The 14,231-nt window shown below is 42.0% G+C and overlaps 2 protein-coding genes across 8 annotated transcripts in view; one reads left to right on the top strand and one right to left on the bottom strand.

The window, feature by feature from the left end:
* Positions 1-3,150: 3,150 nt before the first annotated feature.
* Positions 3,151-4,248, bottom strand: LOC123386235 (glycine-rich cell wall structural protein 1.8-like). The gene has a single exon (XM_045060652.1). It carries the CDS (start codon positions 4,246-4,248, stop codon positions 3,151-3,153), a length of 1,098 nt encoding a protein of 365 aa, XP_044916587.1.
* Positions 4,142-14,231, top strand: part of APH1B (aph-1 homolog B, gamma-secretase subunit) — a 138,683-nt gene continuing 128,593 nt past the window's right edge. For 6 of the 7 annotated variants that reach the window (XM_023255250.2, XM_023255249.2, XM_023255247.2 and 3 more), the window contains exons 1-4: positions 4,143-4,359; positions 5,769-5,939; positions 11,499-11,569; positions 12,966-13,088. In XM_023255250.2, the coding sequence (XP_023111018.1) occupies positions 4,247-4,359; positions 5,769-5,939; positions 11,499-11,569; positions 12,966-13,088 (478 nt within the window). In that variant the 5' untranslated portion in view covers positions 4,143-4,246. Of the gene's footprint in view, positions 4,360-5,768; positions 5,940-11,498; positions 11,570-12,965; positions 13,089-14,231 lie in introns of all 7 variants that reach the window. The other variant, XM_023255251.2, reaches the window with a different exon arrangement.

The following is a 14,231-nucleotide window of genomic DNA, read 5'->3' as shown; positions in this document are numbered from 1 at the left end:
TTTAGTCTTTATTAAATACAGAAGAATTTCCTTTTAATAAAATAAATCACCCAGAATGCTACCTATGTATTGATAAATTGAGTAAACTTTTTCTCTCCTTTTCTTCATGTGTCCTACCTTCAAAATGTGGGTTTTCCAATATTGGTTCCGGGAATATATAAGAATTCCCCCATAGCGAATAAAATTAATTTCTGTCCCTCAGAAATGCCCTGCTTTCTTTCACTTTGAGGCCTTTCCACTTGTCCATCCATTTCTCCCCTGCTTCTCATCTTTGCTAACTCCTAAGCAGAGGCCTGAGTGAATGCATGTTCTCTTTAGCAAAACCTCACACATCCGGACTGGGTGCCCTTCCCTCTTCCTATACATTCTCACAGCACCCTATACCTGCCTATCCGGCTTCCCACTAGACTGTAATCTTCACGGAGACAGGAGCACATCTGGCTGCTGGTGGATTCCCTTTGCCCAGCATTGTGCCTGATAACTTCATCGCTATTCAGCATGCATTTTGGATGAATGAATAGATGGTTGAGTAACTCTGAATCTATCAGCACTACCAGAAACAAAGCTCAAGTGAGTTCATTAGTATCTTGTGAGTTACACGTAGGTATCTCAAAGCCTTATCTGATAAATTGCTAAAATGTGGTATTACTTTTGTACCCCCCCCAACCTCCCTGCCCACACCCAGCTTCCCACATGCACCCAATTTTGAGGAATTCCCAGCAGTCTATATCCAGAGCCATACCATGTGCCAGCCTCTTTCTGCCAGTCACCTCTTAGGGATTTAACCATCATCACTTGGTACCTTATGTTTTCAAGTTTTCACGGGACGTTAATAGTGCATAAAAGCTTGAGGAGTCAATAGCACTGCTACTTAGCCTCAAACTCCTCTCTTGTAAACAGAATTGTTGAAGTCAGTGTGAAAGTGTTCTTCAAATAACAATGCATTATATAAATGTAAGGTGCTATTATGCAGAGAAAACTTGAAATCAGTTTTTCCAGTAAATAACCGTGAATGCTGAAGATGACTATTTTCTTGGTGATTTTTCCAATTTGGTCTAGTTGCTTTCTTTTCTCTTCCAAAAGACATCAGTTAAAGATGTCTTTACTGATGGGGGCGGGGGGAGACCCATTACATTTTACATTACCTTCCCATTGTTTTTAAGTGGATTTGAGGACTAAGATTGAACTGAAATATGGTCAAGACACTATGAATACAAATTGCCCCAACTTACAGTTCTGCCTGTTGAGTTGCCTACTACAAGATATTTGAGGCAGCTTTAACCAAGACACAAGATCTTAGTTACAATTGGGGTAATCAAATCATTAAAATAGGGAATAAAGAATACGGCGTTTTCTGAGGTCATGGCAGTAATTATAATGCTAAAAAAAACCAGAATAGTTGCTATCACCGACTATTAAATTTAGCTCGAAGCTTCCTGAGAGTGCAATAAAGCCTGAATATGATGAGTTAGCTCTCAAAGCTGAGCTGAGTATCTATCGGGAGAAACAAAACTTTTTTCTAGCCCTGAACTCAAGTAGTAAAGCATGGATCTACTAAAGATATTGAACACTGATAAAGTTTTATAAAATATGCAGGAAAAATGTAGATGGCCATTTGTGGTATAAAAATCTTAATTTATGCTAAGGACATGAGTCCATTATGCTTCGTGAAGACATTTCTGCATGGAGCTGAAGTAATGGAATTGCATCTGGTAACTTTGATTCAGGTTAGAACCAAAAGAATATGTAATGGTGACTCACTCCATCATTTTGAACTGTGGTCTCAACCTGAGTTTCAGTAGGTACTATATAAGACATTTCAAAATGAAGTATATTGTGGAGTAAATGGAAAGTACATATGTCTGTTTTCAGTGAGCAAAGGTGACGTTTTATAATTAAATACTTGTAGGGATGCCCAGGTGTCTCAGTCTGTTAAGCTTTTGACTCTTGATTTCAGCTCAGGTCATGGGCTCACATTTTGTGATATCTCGCCCTGCATCAGACTTTGTACTGCATCAGACTTTGCATCAGACAGTGTGGAGTCTGCTTAAGATTCTCTCTCTCTCTCTCTCTCTCTCTCTCTCTCCCTCTGCCCTTACCTCTCTCTTTCTCTGTCAAGATAAATAAACTTTAAAAAAAGGAAGTAAATACTTGTAGTTGTATTATTTGAAAGCCCATTATCAGAGACGAGATGCAAAATATTTTCAGTCAGGTCCTGGCTACCAGTGTTTCTCTTTTCAGTGTTCATTTCCAAGAGCTTTATTCATATTAAAGAATGAGTAGGAATGGCTAACACTTACATACCACTTACTGTACAGGCACAATCCTCAAAATAACACATAAGGTATTATTATCATTATTATTCCCTTTAAACATGGAGAAAAATCTTAGATGTGAAATCCAGGAACTTAACCTTCTGATTTTAATTCTTAAACCTCTCAGAAGTTGTTCCATTAATATAAAGTAGCAAATGTTTATAAGTTCCATCTTTTAAATTGTTTAGTTCACTTAACAGATATTTAGTCAGCACCTTCTAGGTGTGTGGAAACAGCAAAACAAAACAAAACAAAGCCCCTACCCCCTAAAAATTTGCGTTTTAATCGGGGACACAAACGAGTAAGTGAAAACAGAGCAGGGAGATTTTACTGTTCGTATAGAGTGGGGGGTAACCGGAGAATGTCTTCAAAAATATCTTTTCGAAGACCTGGGGGTGAGGGGACAACATAAATAGAAACAACCCTGAGGACAGCTTCGTCCACCACTGTTTCGTATGTGTGAGTTATCACCTAGGTTACCGCTATTCCAGCTTGGGTTTTACATACGATGGAGCACGAAGTTCCCGCAACTGTGCAAATGGCAAAATGTGCTTTAAAAAGACACATTTAACTTTTACTTAAAAAGTTAAAATTGACAACTTTATTTAGAAATGGAATCCTGCTTCTGTCCGGCGCTATATTTCTTTAGGGGATCTGGAATCTTCCCCCGTTCAGGCTCCAAAGCGGGCTGAGGACCTCTCTTCCTAGCCGCGTCGCGGCCGGCACCGGCGGCCTGATCGAAGTGTAGGAGTGGTGATGGTGGTTTCGGGGGCTCGGGGCCCCAGGCTAATGTCGCCAGGTACCCAGGCAAGGGTACCTCGGAATCCGGTCGGCCCTAAACGCCCAATTCGGGGGGTGGGGCGGGAGCTTGGTGATAAGGCCCGGCCTCCGCCCCGCCTTCCAGCATCAGCGCTTCACCCCCTCCGCCCCGCCCCAACATCCCTCCGCCCCGTTCCAACCTGCCACCAACCCTCCTTGCTAAGACCCGTCCCGCCTGCCCCAGTTCCCTCCGCCGCACCCAAACACCCTCCGCCCCGCCCCCAGCTCCCCTGCGCCGCCCTATCTCTCCGCCGCGCTCCGCCCCTCCCCCTTCTCCGTGTTCCGCCTCATCCCCCCTGCTGCGCCCCGCCCCCGCCCCGTCTCCAGCCCCCTCCTCCGAGCCCCGCCCCACCACCCCACTTCCAGCCCCCTCCGCTGCGCCCCGCCCCCTTCCAGCCCCCTCCGCCGCGCCCCGCCCCGCCTCCAGCCCCCTCCGTCCCGCCTCCAGCCCCCGCAGTCGCGCCCTGCTCCGGCTCCGCCTCCAGCCCCTTCCGCCGCGCCCAACCTCCAGCCCCTCCGCCGCGCCCCGCCCCCGTCCCGCCTCCAGCCCCCTCGGCTGCGTCCCGCCTCCAGCCCCCCACCGTCGCTCCCTGCTCCCGCCCTGCCTCCAGCTCCCTCCGCCGCGCCCCGCCCCGCCCCCGTCCCGCCTCCAGCCTCTCCGCCGCGTCCCGCCCCCCCCGCCCCGCCTCCAGCCCCCTCCGTCGCTCCTTGATCCCGCCCCGCCTCCAGCCCCCTCCGCCGCGCCCCGCCCCCGTCCCGCCTCCAGCCTCTCCGCCGCGTCCCGTCCCCTCCGCCCCGCCTCCAGCCCCCTCCGCCGCACCCCGCCTCGAGCCCCCGCGGTCGCGCCTTGCTCCCGCCCCGCCTCCAGCCCCCTCCGCCGCGCCCCGCCTCCAGCCCCCTCCGTCGCGCCCTGCTCCCGCCCCGCCTCCAGCCCCCCTCCGCCGCGCCCCGCCCCTCCCCGCCTCCAGCCCCCTCCGCCGCGTCCCGCCCCCGTCCCGCCTCCAGCCCCCGCCGTCGCGCCCTGCTCCCGCCCCCGCGCGGCGCTGAGCTCTGTCGGCGCCTGGCGTACTTCGAGTCCCCGCCAGGCCTCCGGGCCGGCTTCCGCGGTCGCCATGACGGCGGCCGTGTTCTTCGGCTGCGCCTTCATTGCCTTCGGGCCTGCGCTGGCCCTCTACATCTTCACCATCGCCACTGAGCCGTTGCGCGTCATCTTCCTCATCATCGGGTGAGGCGGTTGCGCCGGGAAACCCAGGCCCGGGGCTCCCCTCCCCCGCCGGAGATACCGGCGACCCCCGGCGTCCGCACCAAACGGCTCGATCTTGTTGGGCTTGGAGGGGAGAAAGGTTGGGAGGGTTGAGCCGGGACCCCGGTCCCCTAGTACTCCTCGTCCTCCGAGGGTCGGCGGGAAAAGAACAGGAGCCCCGGGACCCCACAGTGGGGGCTCTGGGGAAGGAGCTCACACTGGGTCTCAGAAAACCCTGATGCTTGGCTCCTGAGTTTTTGCCGAGGGTCCATGGGTGGGCTTTAGTGAGTCGTGAACCCATTAAAATTGCATGAAAAAATTGTGGGTAAGTTCACATATTCACCTTTTATATTTCTTGAGGGGGGGGGGTCTCTAGTTTCCCTCAGATTCTCACAGGCATCTGTAATCCCGAAGGGGTTAAGAGCACATTAGCACCTGGGGTTTAGGTGCTTTTAAAACATACGCATGCCTACCCCCTACCCCGGATCAGCCACTTCGGAATGTCGGGGGCGGGGGGGAGTCGGGCTACGGATTTTCTTCCTTAATGCTCCCCAGAAGGACAGCCAAAGGCTGGAAACCTGTGAAAACACCGACGCACCTGTCAGTGCATCTCCTGGCAGGAGCTTGGTAAATACTGAACTCTGGTGGCGAAGGTGGTCATAATCCCGGTTCTCACCTGTCCTGCAGCCTTCCCGGGGCTCCCCACGTCCCCCTCCTCCCTTGAGTCTCACTTAGTACCAGGAGAAACAGCCTTGGTAGGCCAGTGATTCCCACCTTCTCTGAGCTGTTTCACCTCTCGCAGCTGTAGTGAAAGTGCTGCATCACAGGTGTCATTTTAAACACAATAGAGATTTGGGCAAAAGGTTTGTAAAGCTGGTTATAATCATTTAAAATCCACAGGTATGTTGCAAAAGCGGGACTGGAAAACTGATTTAGATTTGCAACCATCAGCGGTTTCCAACCTCTGAATTTTGTACTAATCACTGTGTTAATAGAGATGTAGACATTTTTCTGGAAAAGGCTCATACTTACACATCAGTGGGCAAAGCCTTAATTAGGAAGAGTAGCAAATAACCAAGTTTCTAGCTAAATGGCCCTTGGCAGGTAGTCTGCAGATGTACTTAGAAATAGCAGAGTCACTGAAAAAAAAAAAAAATAGACTTAGGAAAAATCTCACATTCCTCTTGGAAGGCATGTTCGTCTCCCTGGGGAAAACGAACCAGTGATGAAGAACAGTTGATCCAAGCATCACTTTATGAGGACTTCCCCCCACCCCCCCTTGTTAAGGAGTCGGGAAATCTGTTACTTTTCAAGTAGGGTTTTTTTTTTCCCCACTTTTAAGTCTTTATTAATCCTGTTCACTTAACCTTTTTCCCCCCTCTAATTTTCAGAGCTTTTTTCTGGTTGGTATCTCTGCTGTTTTCGTCCCTGTTTTGGTTCATGGCAAGAACCATTACTGACAACAAAGATGGACCAATACAGAAATATCTGCTGATCTTGGGAGTGTTAGTCTCCGTCCTTGTCCAAGAAATGTTTCGATTTGCATATTATAAACTTTTGAAGTAAGTTAAATGTTTGCTTTGCCTTTCTTTGCATTTATACTTGAATTATGATTTAGTAGTTTGAAAATGTTAATATAGTGTGGTGTTTGAGGGTCCGTGTCTTCCTAACAGAGTTGAAAGTCAAGGGATTGTACATGTTCAGCCTGAAAATGCTGAGTATTTTAACTGAGTATGTTAACTCCCTTCATTCATTCACTCATTCCAAAAATACTTCTTCAGAATTTACTTAGTGCCAGGCACTGTCCTGTGCCCTGGGAATGATACATCCTGATTAAAAGACAGTTTCTGTCTTCACAGAGGTTATTTTATAGTAGAAAGAGATGACGAATGAACAGGAAGATACATTGTATGTTAGAAGATAATAAGTGTCTTAGAGAAAAATAAACCAGAGAAAGAGTTATTGAAACAACAAGAAAAAGTGTTCCAGGTTAGAATTTCTGTGTGCTTCTTTTTGCTGCCACTTAAAATAAATAATTCTTGTGGCGATTTTGCCTACCACTGTTTTAAATGCATTAGGGGAAAACTGGGGTTTATTTTGTGATATTTCATGGCATTTCATATCTATAATAGAAAAATAGATTTAAAAAGAAGCCATTGTCTTGAGTTTCATTTTTTGGTCATAGGCTGTCTGTAGGACCCATGAAGACCTCACATGAAACCACTGATTTGAAACACAGCTTGATCTTGGGACCATGTTTTCTTTCAGGCAGTCATGAGGCTGCCTTTGATTATGTAGTAAGAATTAATAAAGTGATGTGTGCTCTTTTTATTTCTGCAAATGAGATGATTAAGACATTCCACGAATTTCATAGATGAAATCAAGACAGAGCCTCAACAACATCTTTTGTAATAGGCTTCTGATAATTTGTTCTTGCCACTATGCCCGGCCTTCTCTATTTTTTTTACTTGTTGCTTTTAATAACAGATATTGCAATTTAACACTGAAGCTGTTTTAATTACAAACAACAAACCCAGGAAGCTACTGCTGAAAAGCAAAAGTTCTATCTTGGAACAGGTTTAAAAATGATATTTCCCCTAGTTTCTGGAAATATTAAAGAGCAAAAACAAAATACCGACAATTACTTCTCAGTTTCCACAGGAGTACAGTACCCTTAACAGATGGACCATCTATTCACCTGTGGATGTTTCTGGTATGCAGCAGTTACTTTCATTCAAAAATTTAATTTGAACTTTAGAATATATTAAGGTAGACAAAGTCTCCCTCTTTCTGACCTCTGCCCCACATGGCCAAATGAAATCTTTGCTACATGGTTGTCCTCTTGTCTCTTACAAGGCTACCCATACCTCATTTCTTCGCCTGGCCCTCAGAAGACGTAGATATGGCTTCCAAACCTATTCCATCTCTGTTCTTTACGTCACTAGACACCCCCGTTTTTAGTGCCTGGAGTTTACCTGTGCTTAAGACCAGCACAGCACTCTGCTGTGGTCGAAGTGGTACCGAGCAGTGGCCCTTCCCACCCTTGACTGGGCACTGTCCTCTGAGCAACTCAGCCTCAGATTTTACTGTTTTTTTCCTGTCAGCAACATCATTGGCTCATGTTAGTTTTACATTTTCCACATGATGATCCTGATTTTGAAATAGGTTAATTTTGAACGATTTTACAGTGTAGGGATATGGGTTGAATAACCCCTTAGGGCTTTAGGTCTGTAATCCAGCTTGCCTGGAGTGGCTAAATCTGCCGTTCTTTACCACCTTCGCTCTTCATGGTGTCTACCTGGAATGCAACCTTTTATTTTGCGCTGTCCTGTGTTTCTAAAGGACCGCAGGCTGAACATTACCATTTTTAATAAGGGTAGTGAGGGAGTGGGGCCATATGTGGAAGGAATTACGGGTCAGTCTGATGGCTCTCAGGCCCGCAAGTTCAGTAAAGCCCCTTTGGCTTTCTGGGGAAACCATGTTTACTCCTCTGAAAGGGCCTTTGAAAATTAGCAACCAGGTAACACGACAAACCTGTATTAATAGGTTCCTTTAAGGACACCTGAGTGGCTCAGTTGGTTGAATCAGGCTCAGGTCATGATCTCACGGTTCTTGGGTTCGAGTCCCGTGTTGGGCTCTGTGCTGACAGCTCAGAGCCTGGGGCCTGCTTCAGAGTCTCTGTCTCCTTCTCTCTTTGCCCCTCTCCCACTCACACTCTGTCTCTCAAAAATGAATAAACGTTTAAAAAATAATAGGTGGCTTTATTTGCCATTGCAAAATGCCTCTTTGCTGAAACTTTGGATTATTGTACCATATCTTCCTAGCACATTTTAGACATATTGGCTGTCATGTAGTTATGTGTTAAAACGAGTTTGAGAATGATTATGATACTTTATTCATGACTAATATATAAATACATTTAAGTTGTTGTCTTATGCTATGCTGTATTTAAATATAGGAACTTTGGTTCAGTCGATATTTTAACTATCTTCACTGTTAAAGTGGGTTCTCAACTGTACAGTACTGCCTTAATCACATATTTGCTATCCGAATTTGGTGCCAAGATTATAATGTGAACATTTTGCACTGTTTTTTTTTTTTTTTTTTTACATATATGAAATTGAATCAAAATAATTATCATTGTAATCTCATAGCTTTATTTCATAGGTCAGGCTTTAGGAAAAGTACTTCATCTTGAATAATGAATAATAACTTTCACCCTAACAAAGAGTTGTACCCTGAGAAACTGGCATGTGGCCACAAGTGATAGCTCTTCCTATATTAATTTTTTAAAAAATCCAAATTATGGGCCTATACATTGCCTAAAATATACATTAAAAAAATGTTGGCTTGGGTTAACCTTTTGCAATTTAATCCAATTTTGTCTTACAATGCTGATACCATAAATATTTCCTAATTTTAGAAAATCTTCCATTTATGAAAAGATAATCTTTACTATAGTTTCTTAAAAGGCATAATCTATTTTTAAAAATTTCTAAAATGGAATGTTTATATGCATATTTTTTGATACTGTTTGTCTTTTACTATACATACACAAAAGAAGACAAAGAAAACATGATTTATCAGTAGTTTTTCAAAGTTTGTATTTTAAAAATTGGACTTTTTCTTTTATGTTCTTGAAAATAGTAATAAATGCAAACAGAGAACTTCCCACTTCAGTAAAACTGTCAAAAACGCTGTCCATCAGGAATATGGAAACTACATTTTCATTTCCTAATGTTAGCATTGAGAACTGTTAATGGCATTGACCTTTCCTCTCACAAATTTGTAATGTGGAATGAGGAAGTTTATTAAACTTTTGAAATTATATATTTAATATATTTGTGATAGCAGTACTTTGCTATACCAGATAGCAAAAATCTTTTATTCATTATTGAGCAATTTAAACAGATCCTCCAAAATTTAATGATTCTGTTGTATTCTTATGTCCATTTGTTGATAGAGATTATTGCTATCATATATGTTTCTAAGCATTTTTTTCTAAGCTTTATTATTTTTTTAAGTTTATTTATTTATTTTGAGAGAGAGAAAGCTCGAGTCAGGGAAGGACAGAAAGGGAGAGAGAGAGAATGAATGCCAGGCAGGCTCCATGCAATCAGCACAGAACCCAACTCAGGGCTCAAACCCATGAACTGTTGAGATCATGACCTGAGCTGAAGTCAGATGCTTAACCTACTGAGCCACCCAGGTGCCCCTTTTTCTAAGCCTTAATTAGCCTTTAATAACATTCTTGTGACAGGTTATTTTATTTTATTTAGAAAAATTGAACATTTTAGTTGGTTACTGGTCCAGAGAAAGATGATGACAGGCACTTAATGTCAATGTCCTTGCTACCAAATAATGCTTCTAAATGGAGTACCCTGAAATCGCATATTGTTTGTCTTGAGTCTGGAAAAGCAAAAGGCCTTTTTCATTATGCTTATTGCTATTTTGGTTGAATTCTGCATTGCCTTAATTTACTTTTTTTTTTTTTATTTTTTTTTATGTTTATATTAGAGAGAGAGACAGAGTGTGAGCAGGCAAGGGGCAGAGAGAGAGGGAGACACAGAATCGAAGCAGGCTCCAGGCTCTGAGCTGTCAGCACACAGCCCAACGTGGGGCTTGAACTCACAATCCGTGAGATCATGACCTGAGCCAAAGTCAGACGCTTAATCGACTGAGCCACCCAGGCGTCCCCACATTGCCTTAATTTAAAGAAATCCGTGATATTTATATTTATGTAATGAATAAGCCAGCTGTACTGAATATGTGTACCTTGAAATTTAAATTAACACAATGCCCAGAATATAAGTATGTTTTGGTTAATTTAAATTTTCTGTTTTTAGAGTTAACCCAACTCATTTTGTTTCTGCATTTGCTAAGAAATCAGTCTAAAACGTTCAGTTTCTTTATTGCTTTAACAAATGTACTTTATAGTAAATATAATGTAGATATCCTTGGAGTCAGGATCATTGTTGCAGAGTTTCTAGCCGACAAATGTTAGTAATAGTGACAGTAGTGAAACAGACCAGCCACATCTTGCATTCCTACATACATCTGCATGGGAGCAGGGACTCATGGTAAGTTTCTGAATTGTTCACAGCACAGATATGATCACTCTGAAGATCATTTCTCATTGAGCAGTATTTTAATGTTTCATTTAGGTATTCATTTATCTCCTTTTCTGAGGGCAGCATTTTATTCTCCTCTGATTATTTCTTATCTGAAGCCTGATTGGGATATGAAACAAATATGTTCAATACTTTTATCATCCGAAGACCAGGTTAAGTACTCATATAAGAGTTCAGACCATGGGTATTCTAGGATTTAAGAATAAGAAAGTAGAGCACCTTAGGGACCTAGATCCCTCACTGAGTGGCTCAGTGAGTGGGGTGTCTAACTTTGGCTCAAGGTATTATCTCACAGTTCGTGAGTTCAAACCCCATGTAGGGCTTTGTGCTGACAGCTGGACCCTGCTTCAGATTATCTGTCTTCCTCTCTCTCTGCGCCTCCCCCACTCACACTGTCTCTCAAAAATAAGCATTAAAAAAAGGGGGTAAGGAGATAATAGCAATTACCAGTCACTGGCAAAGGTGGTTTCTTTGAGACACTGCTGAGTAAGTGAGACTTTGGAGGATGAGTATAAGTTAGGTCCTATGAAGTGGAAAGTAGAAGGGAGGGGAGCACATAACTATAATCCAGGCAGGTGACAGTATAAAGTGCCACTAAACTGGGATTGAAGATATAGTACTTTTGAAAGAGAAAACAATTCAGAGTGATAGATGCCATAGGATATTGAATTAAATATTTACTGAGCTCAGAAAGTAGTCAGAGCCATACTTTTTTTCTTACTAAACCCAATCCTTGATAGCTTGTTTACTTACATTTTTCTTATTTTTTTCTCTTCTGCATGAAAGTCAGATAAAAGGCAAAATGTTGGTTGTAAATTTCGATTGATTTAAGTTAATTGAAAATTTTCTGGGTTTCGTTTAAATGGATTTTAGATTTAGAGTATAACCTGATTAGAAACCTCAGTAAGCATCTAGATTTTGAAATACCTTGTGTATTTTCCTGATATACCATTTTCCTTTTAAAAAATTGTCTGTATGGTTTTATTTTAGAAAAGCCAATGAGGGTTTGAGGAGTATAAACCCAGACGAGACAGCACCCTCTATGCGATTGCTGGCCTATGGTAAGTTGGGACTGCATGTTGTCATTAAGAGAAAAAACCATACCTGGCATAAGAGCCATTTTTACTTTTATGTCTTTGTAGATTTTAAATAGTATTTTATTACTGCCTTGGCCTGTTGGTGTACATTGTGTCTTTTTCTAGCTTTTCAGGACCATTATATAAAGAGAAATAATTACAGGTGATCTGTGTGTCCATTAAATGTTAACTGGATTTGAAACTTGGGTTTCTAATATGTATACACTCTAACAGTGTTTAAGTGATGTTTCTCTTCTCTGGATGGTTGCCGTGACTTTGGCTATAGTAGGAGGACTTTTCATATTAAATAATTAATACCCTTGTATAGTCTTCTTTCAGAATTATGTTTTAAAGACTGGATCTAGGTCCGTAAGTTGAATCACCTTTGTTTGACCCAGGAATTACTTTCTATAATCCAGTCATCCCTCAAGATCAGTTCCAGTTTTGAACCCCTGGACTTCTTTTTTTTTTTTTTTTTTTTTTTTTTTTTTTTAATTTAGCTTTATTTAATTTTACCTTATTAATTTTTGGAGAGCTGACTATATAGATTATGACGTAGGTGTGCAAAGATGAATACAGTTATAGACTTTAAGATGTGAAACATTGACCAAAACAAGAGAAGTATTAACTCCCTTACTCTGTGCCTGGCAGACCAAATCTAGACACTGTTTCATTCCAGGCATCCCGTTTTAAAAATGATATTGATAAAGTAATGACAGCTCAACATTCTGACCTCTTGGTTTTTGACCTTTTCATCTTCAAGGACCTACCTCCACCTTTCCTTAGCCTCCCCCTCCCACGAATGGTAGGAGGCAGAGTTAGGAGGAATCTGTACATAGTTTATCCGTGTTGATTCCCTTGTCCTAAGCTCCCAGTTGCCAACCCTGGCTGCACATTAGTGTTACTGGGGAGGCATTAAAATATATTCATGTTTAAAACCCACTCTGGAATAATTAAACAGAATTGGCATGAGGAAAGGGAAGAGATCTGTTCAATTTTAAAAGTTGCACAGATGTTTGTAATGTGTGGTCAAGGTTGAGAATTAGTTCTACAGACTGTTAACCTAAACCAAAGCCAGAACTTCAGCGTAGTGTCTTTCTCTGTCTTGCCTCTTGTTTCTGTGCCTTTCTAGATCTTTTTCTCTCCTTTTCATATCTCTGCTACATTCCACTGTTTATTTCCCTTCCTTTTACACCATTCTTGCTCTATTTATCATTTAGCCAAGCACTCATCTTTTCTGAGCCAGCTTTCTCCACAGCTTCTCCAATAGCATGTGTCCTTTTTCTCCTTTAAAAAATAATATTCTCTAATCCTTGGAAATTTGATTTGAAGAGAAATCATAACATAAAAAGGGTCTAACAGTGTGTTTCTTCCTCTTTAGTTTCTGGCTTGGGTTTTGGAATCATGAGTGGAGTATTTTCCTTTGTAAATACCCTTTCTGACTCCTTGGGACCAGGCACAGTGGGCATTCATGGAGACTCTCCTCAGTTCTTCCTAAATTCAGGTATGTGCCTACCAGTTGTGAATGTCAAGTCTTCTGGTCTAAATGATCATCCTTATTGAAGTTACCTGGCTTAGGAATTCAAGTGAATATAAATTTATGTGATACCTTTTAAAGGCAAAATACTGTTAGACATCAGAAGGAAAGGACCTAGGAGGGGTGCCTGGGTGGCTCAGTCAGTTAAGTGTCTGACTTTGGCTTAGATCATGATTTCACAGTTGGTGGGTTCAAACCCTGCGTCGGGCTCTGTGTTGATAGCACAGGAGCCTGGAGCCTGCTTCACATTCTGTGTCTCCCTCTCTCTTTGCCCTCCTCCACTCACATGTGTGTGTGCTCTCTCTTTCTCTCAAAAATAAACAAACATTAAAAAAAAAGAAGTAAAGGACCTAGGAAAATAAAAATTTGGTTAGGGTATTTAGGATTTTAGGGTGGAATTTAGCATACATAAAATTTGTTTTTATTTTTGTGTACTAATAATGTTGCTGTGTAGTTGATACATTGTAAGTGAATTTTTGTAGGATATGTGCTTTTTGATTTTTATTAGTTTGTATTTATTTTCAGTATAAGCAGTAGTCTTCAATTAGTCATCCTGGCCCCTTTTTGGGATAGGCAGTATAACTGGATTTTGAAATTGAGAGGGGAAAATGGTTGTTTAATGTGATGTTTATGCGTCTACAATGTATATTTAAACATACCTGTATCATTTAGAGATTAACAACAAATCTTCCCTTTTCCTTAAGAACTAGAACACTAATAGTACCTTAGAATCCCTTGTTTTTCATTGTTTCTTCCCCACAGGTAACTATTGCCTTTACTTTGTGTTATTAATTCCCTAGGTTAACCGGGTTTGAAAGCTAGGGTTTTTTTTGTTTTTTTTTTTTTAACTTATATACGTATTTTGTTTTGAAGGTAAAACATGAAAGTTTTACCTTCATGTATGTATTTGAAAAGAAATTAATCGTTTTCCTGCTTCTGAATATTTAAAAATAAATCATGTGACATTCTTTGAAAAAAGAAATTGACAGGAAAAAATGATAGTAGAGAAGTTGACCTTTTTTTTTTATTGCTTTTCAAATTTTTATTTAAATTTCAGTTAGTTAACATAAAGTGCAGTATTGGTTCCAGGAGTAGAGTTCAGTGATTCAC

The sequence above is a fragment of the Felis catus genome, chromosome B3, assembly GCF_018350175.1.
Source record: "Felis catus isolate Fca126 chromosome B3, F.catus_Fca126_mat1.0, whole genome shotgun sequence".
Lineage (NCBI taxonomy): Eukaryota > Metazoa > Chordata > Mammalia > Carnivora > Felidae > Felis > Felis catus.
This window is presented reverse-complemented; position numbering and strand designations above follow the sequence as displayed.

What these genes read in the sequence shown, in the direction of transcription:
- LOC123386235 (XM_045060652.1), bottom strand. Translation starts at nt 4,248, where the DNA reads ATGGCGACCGCGGAAGCCGGCCCGGAGGCCTGGCGGGGACTCGAAGTA.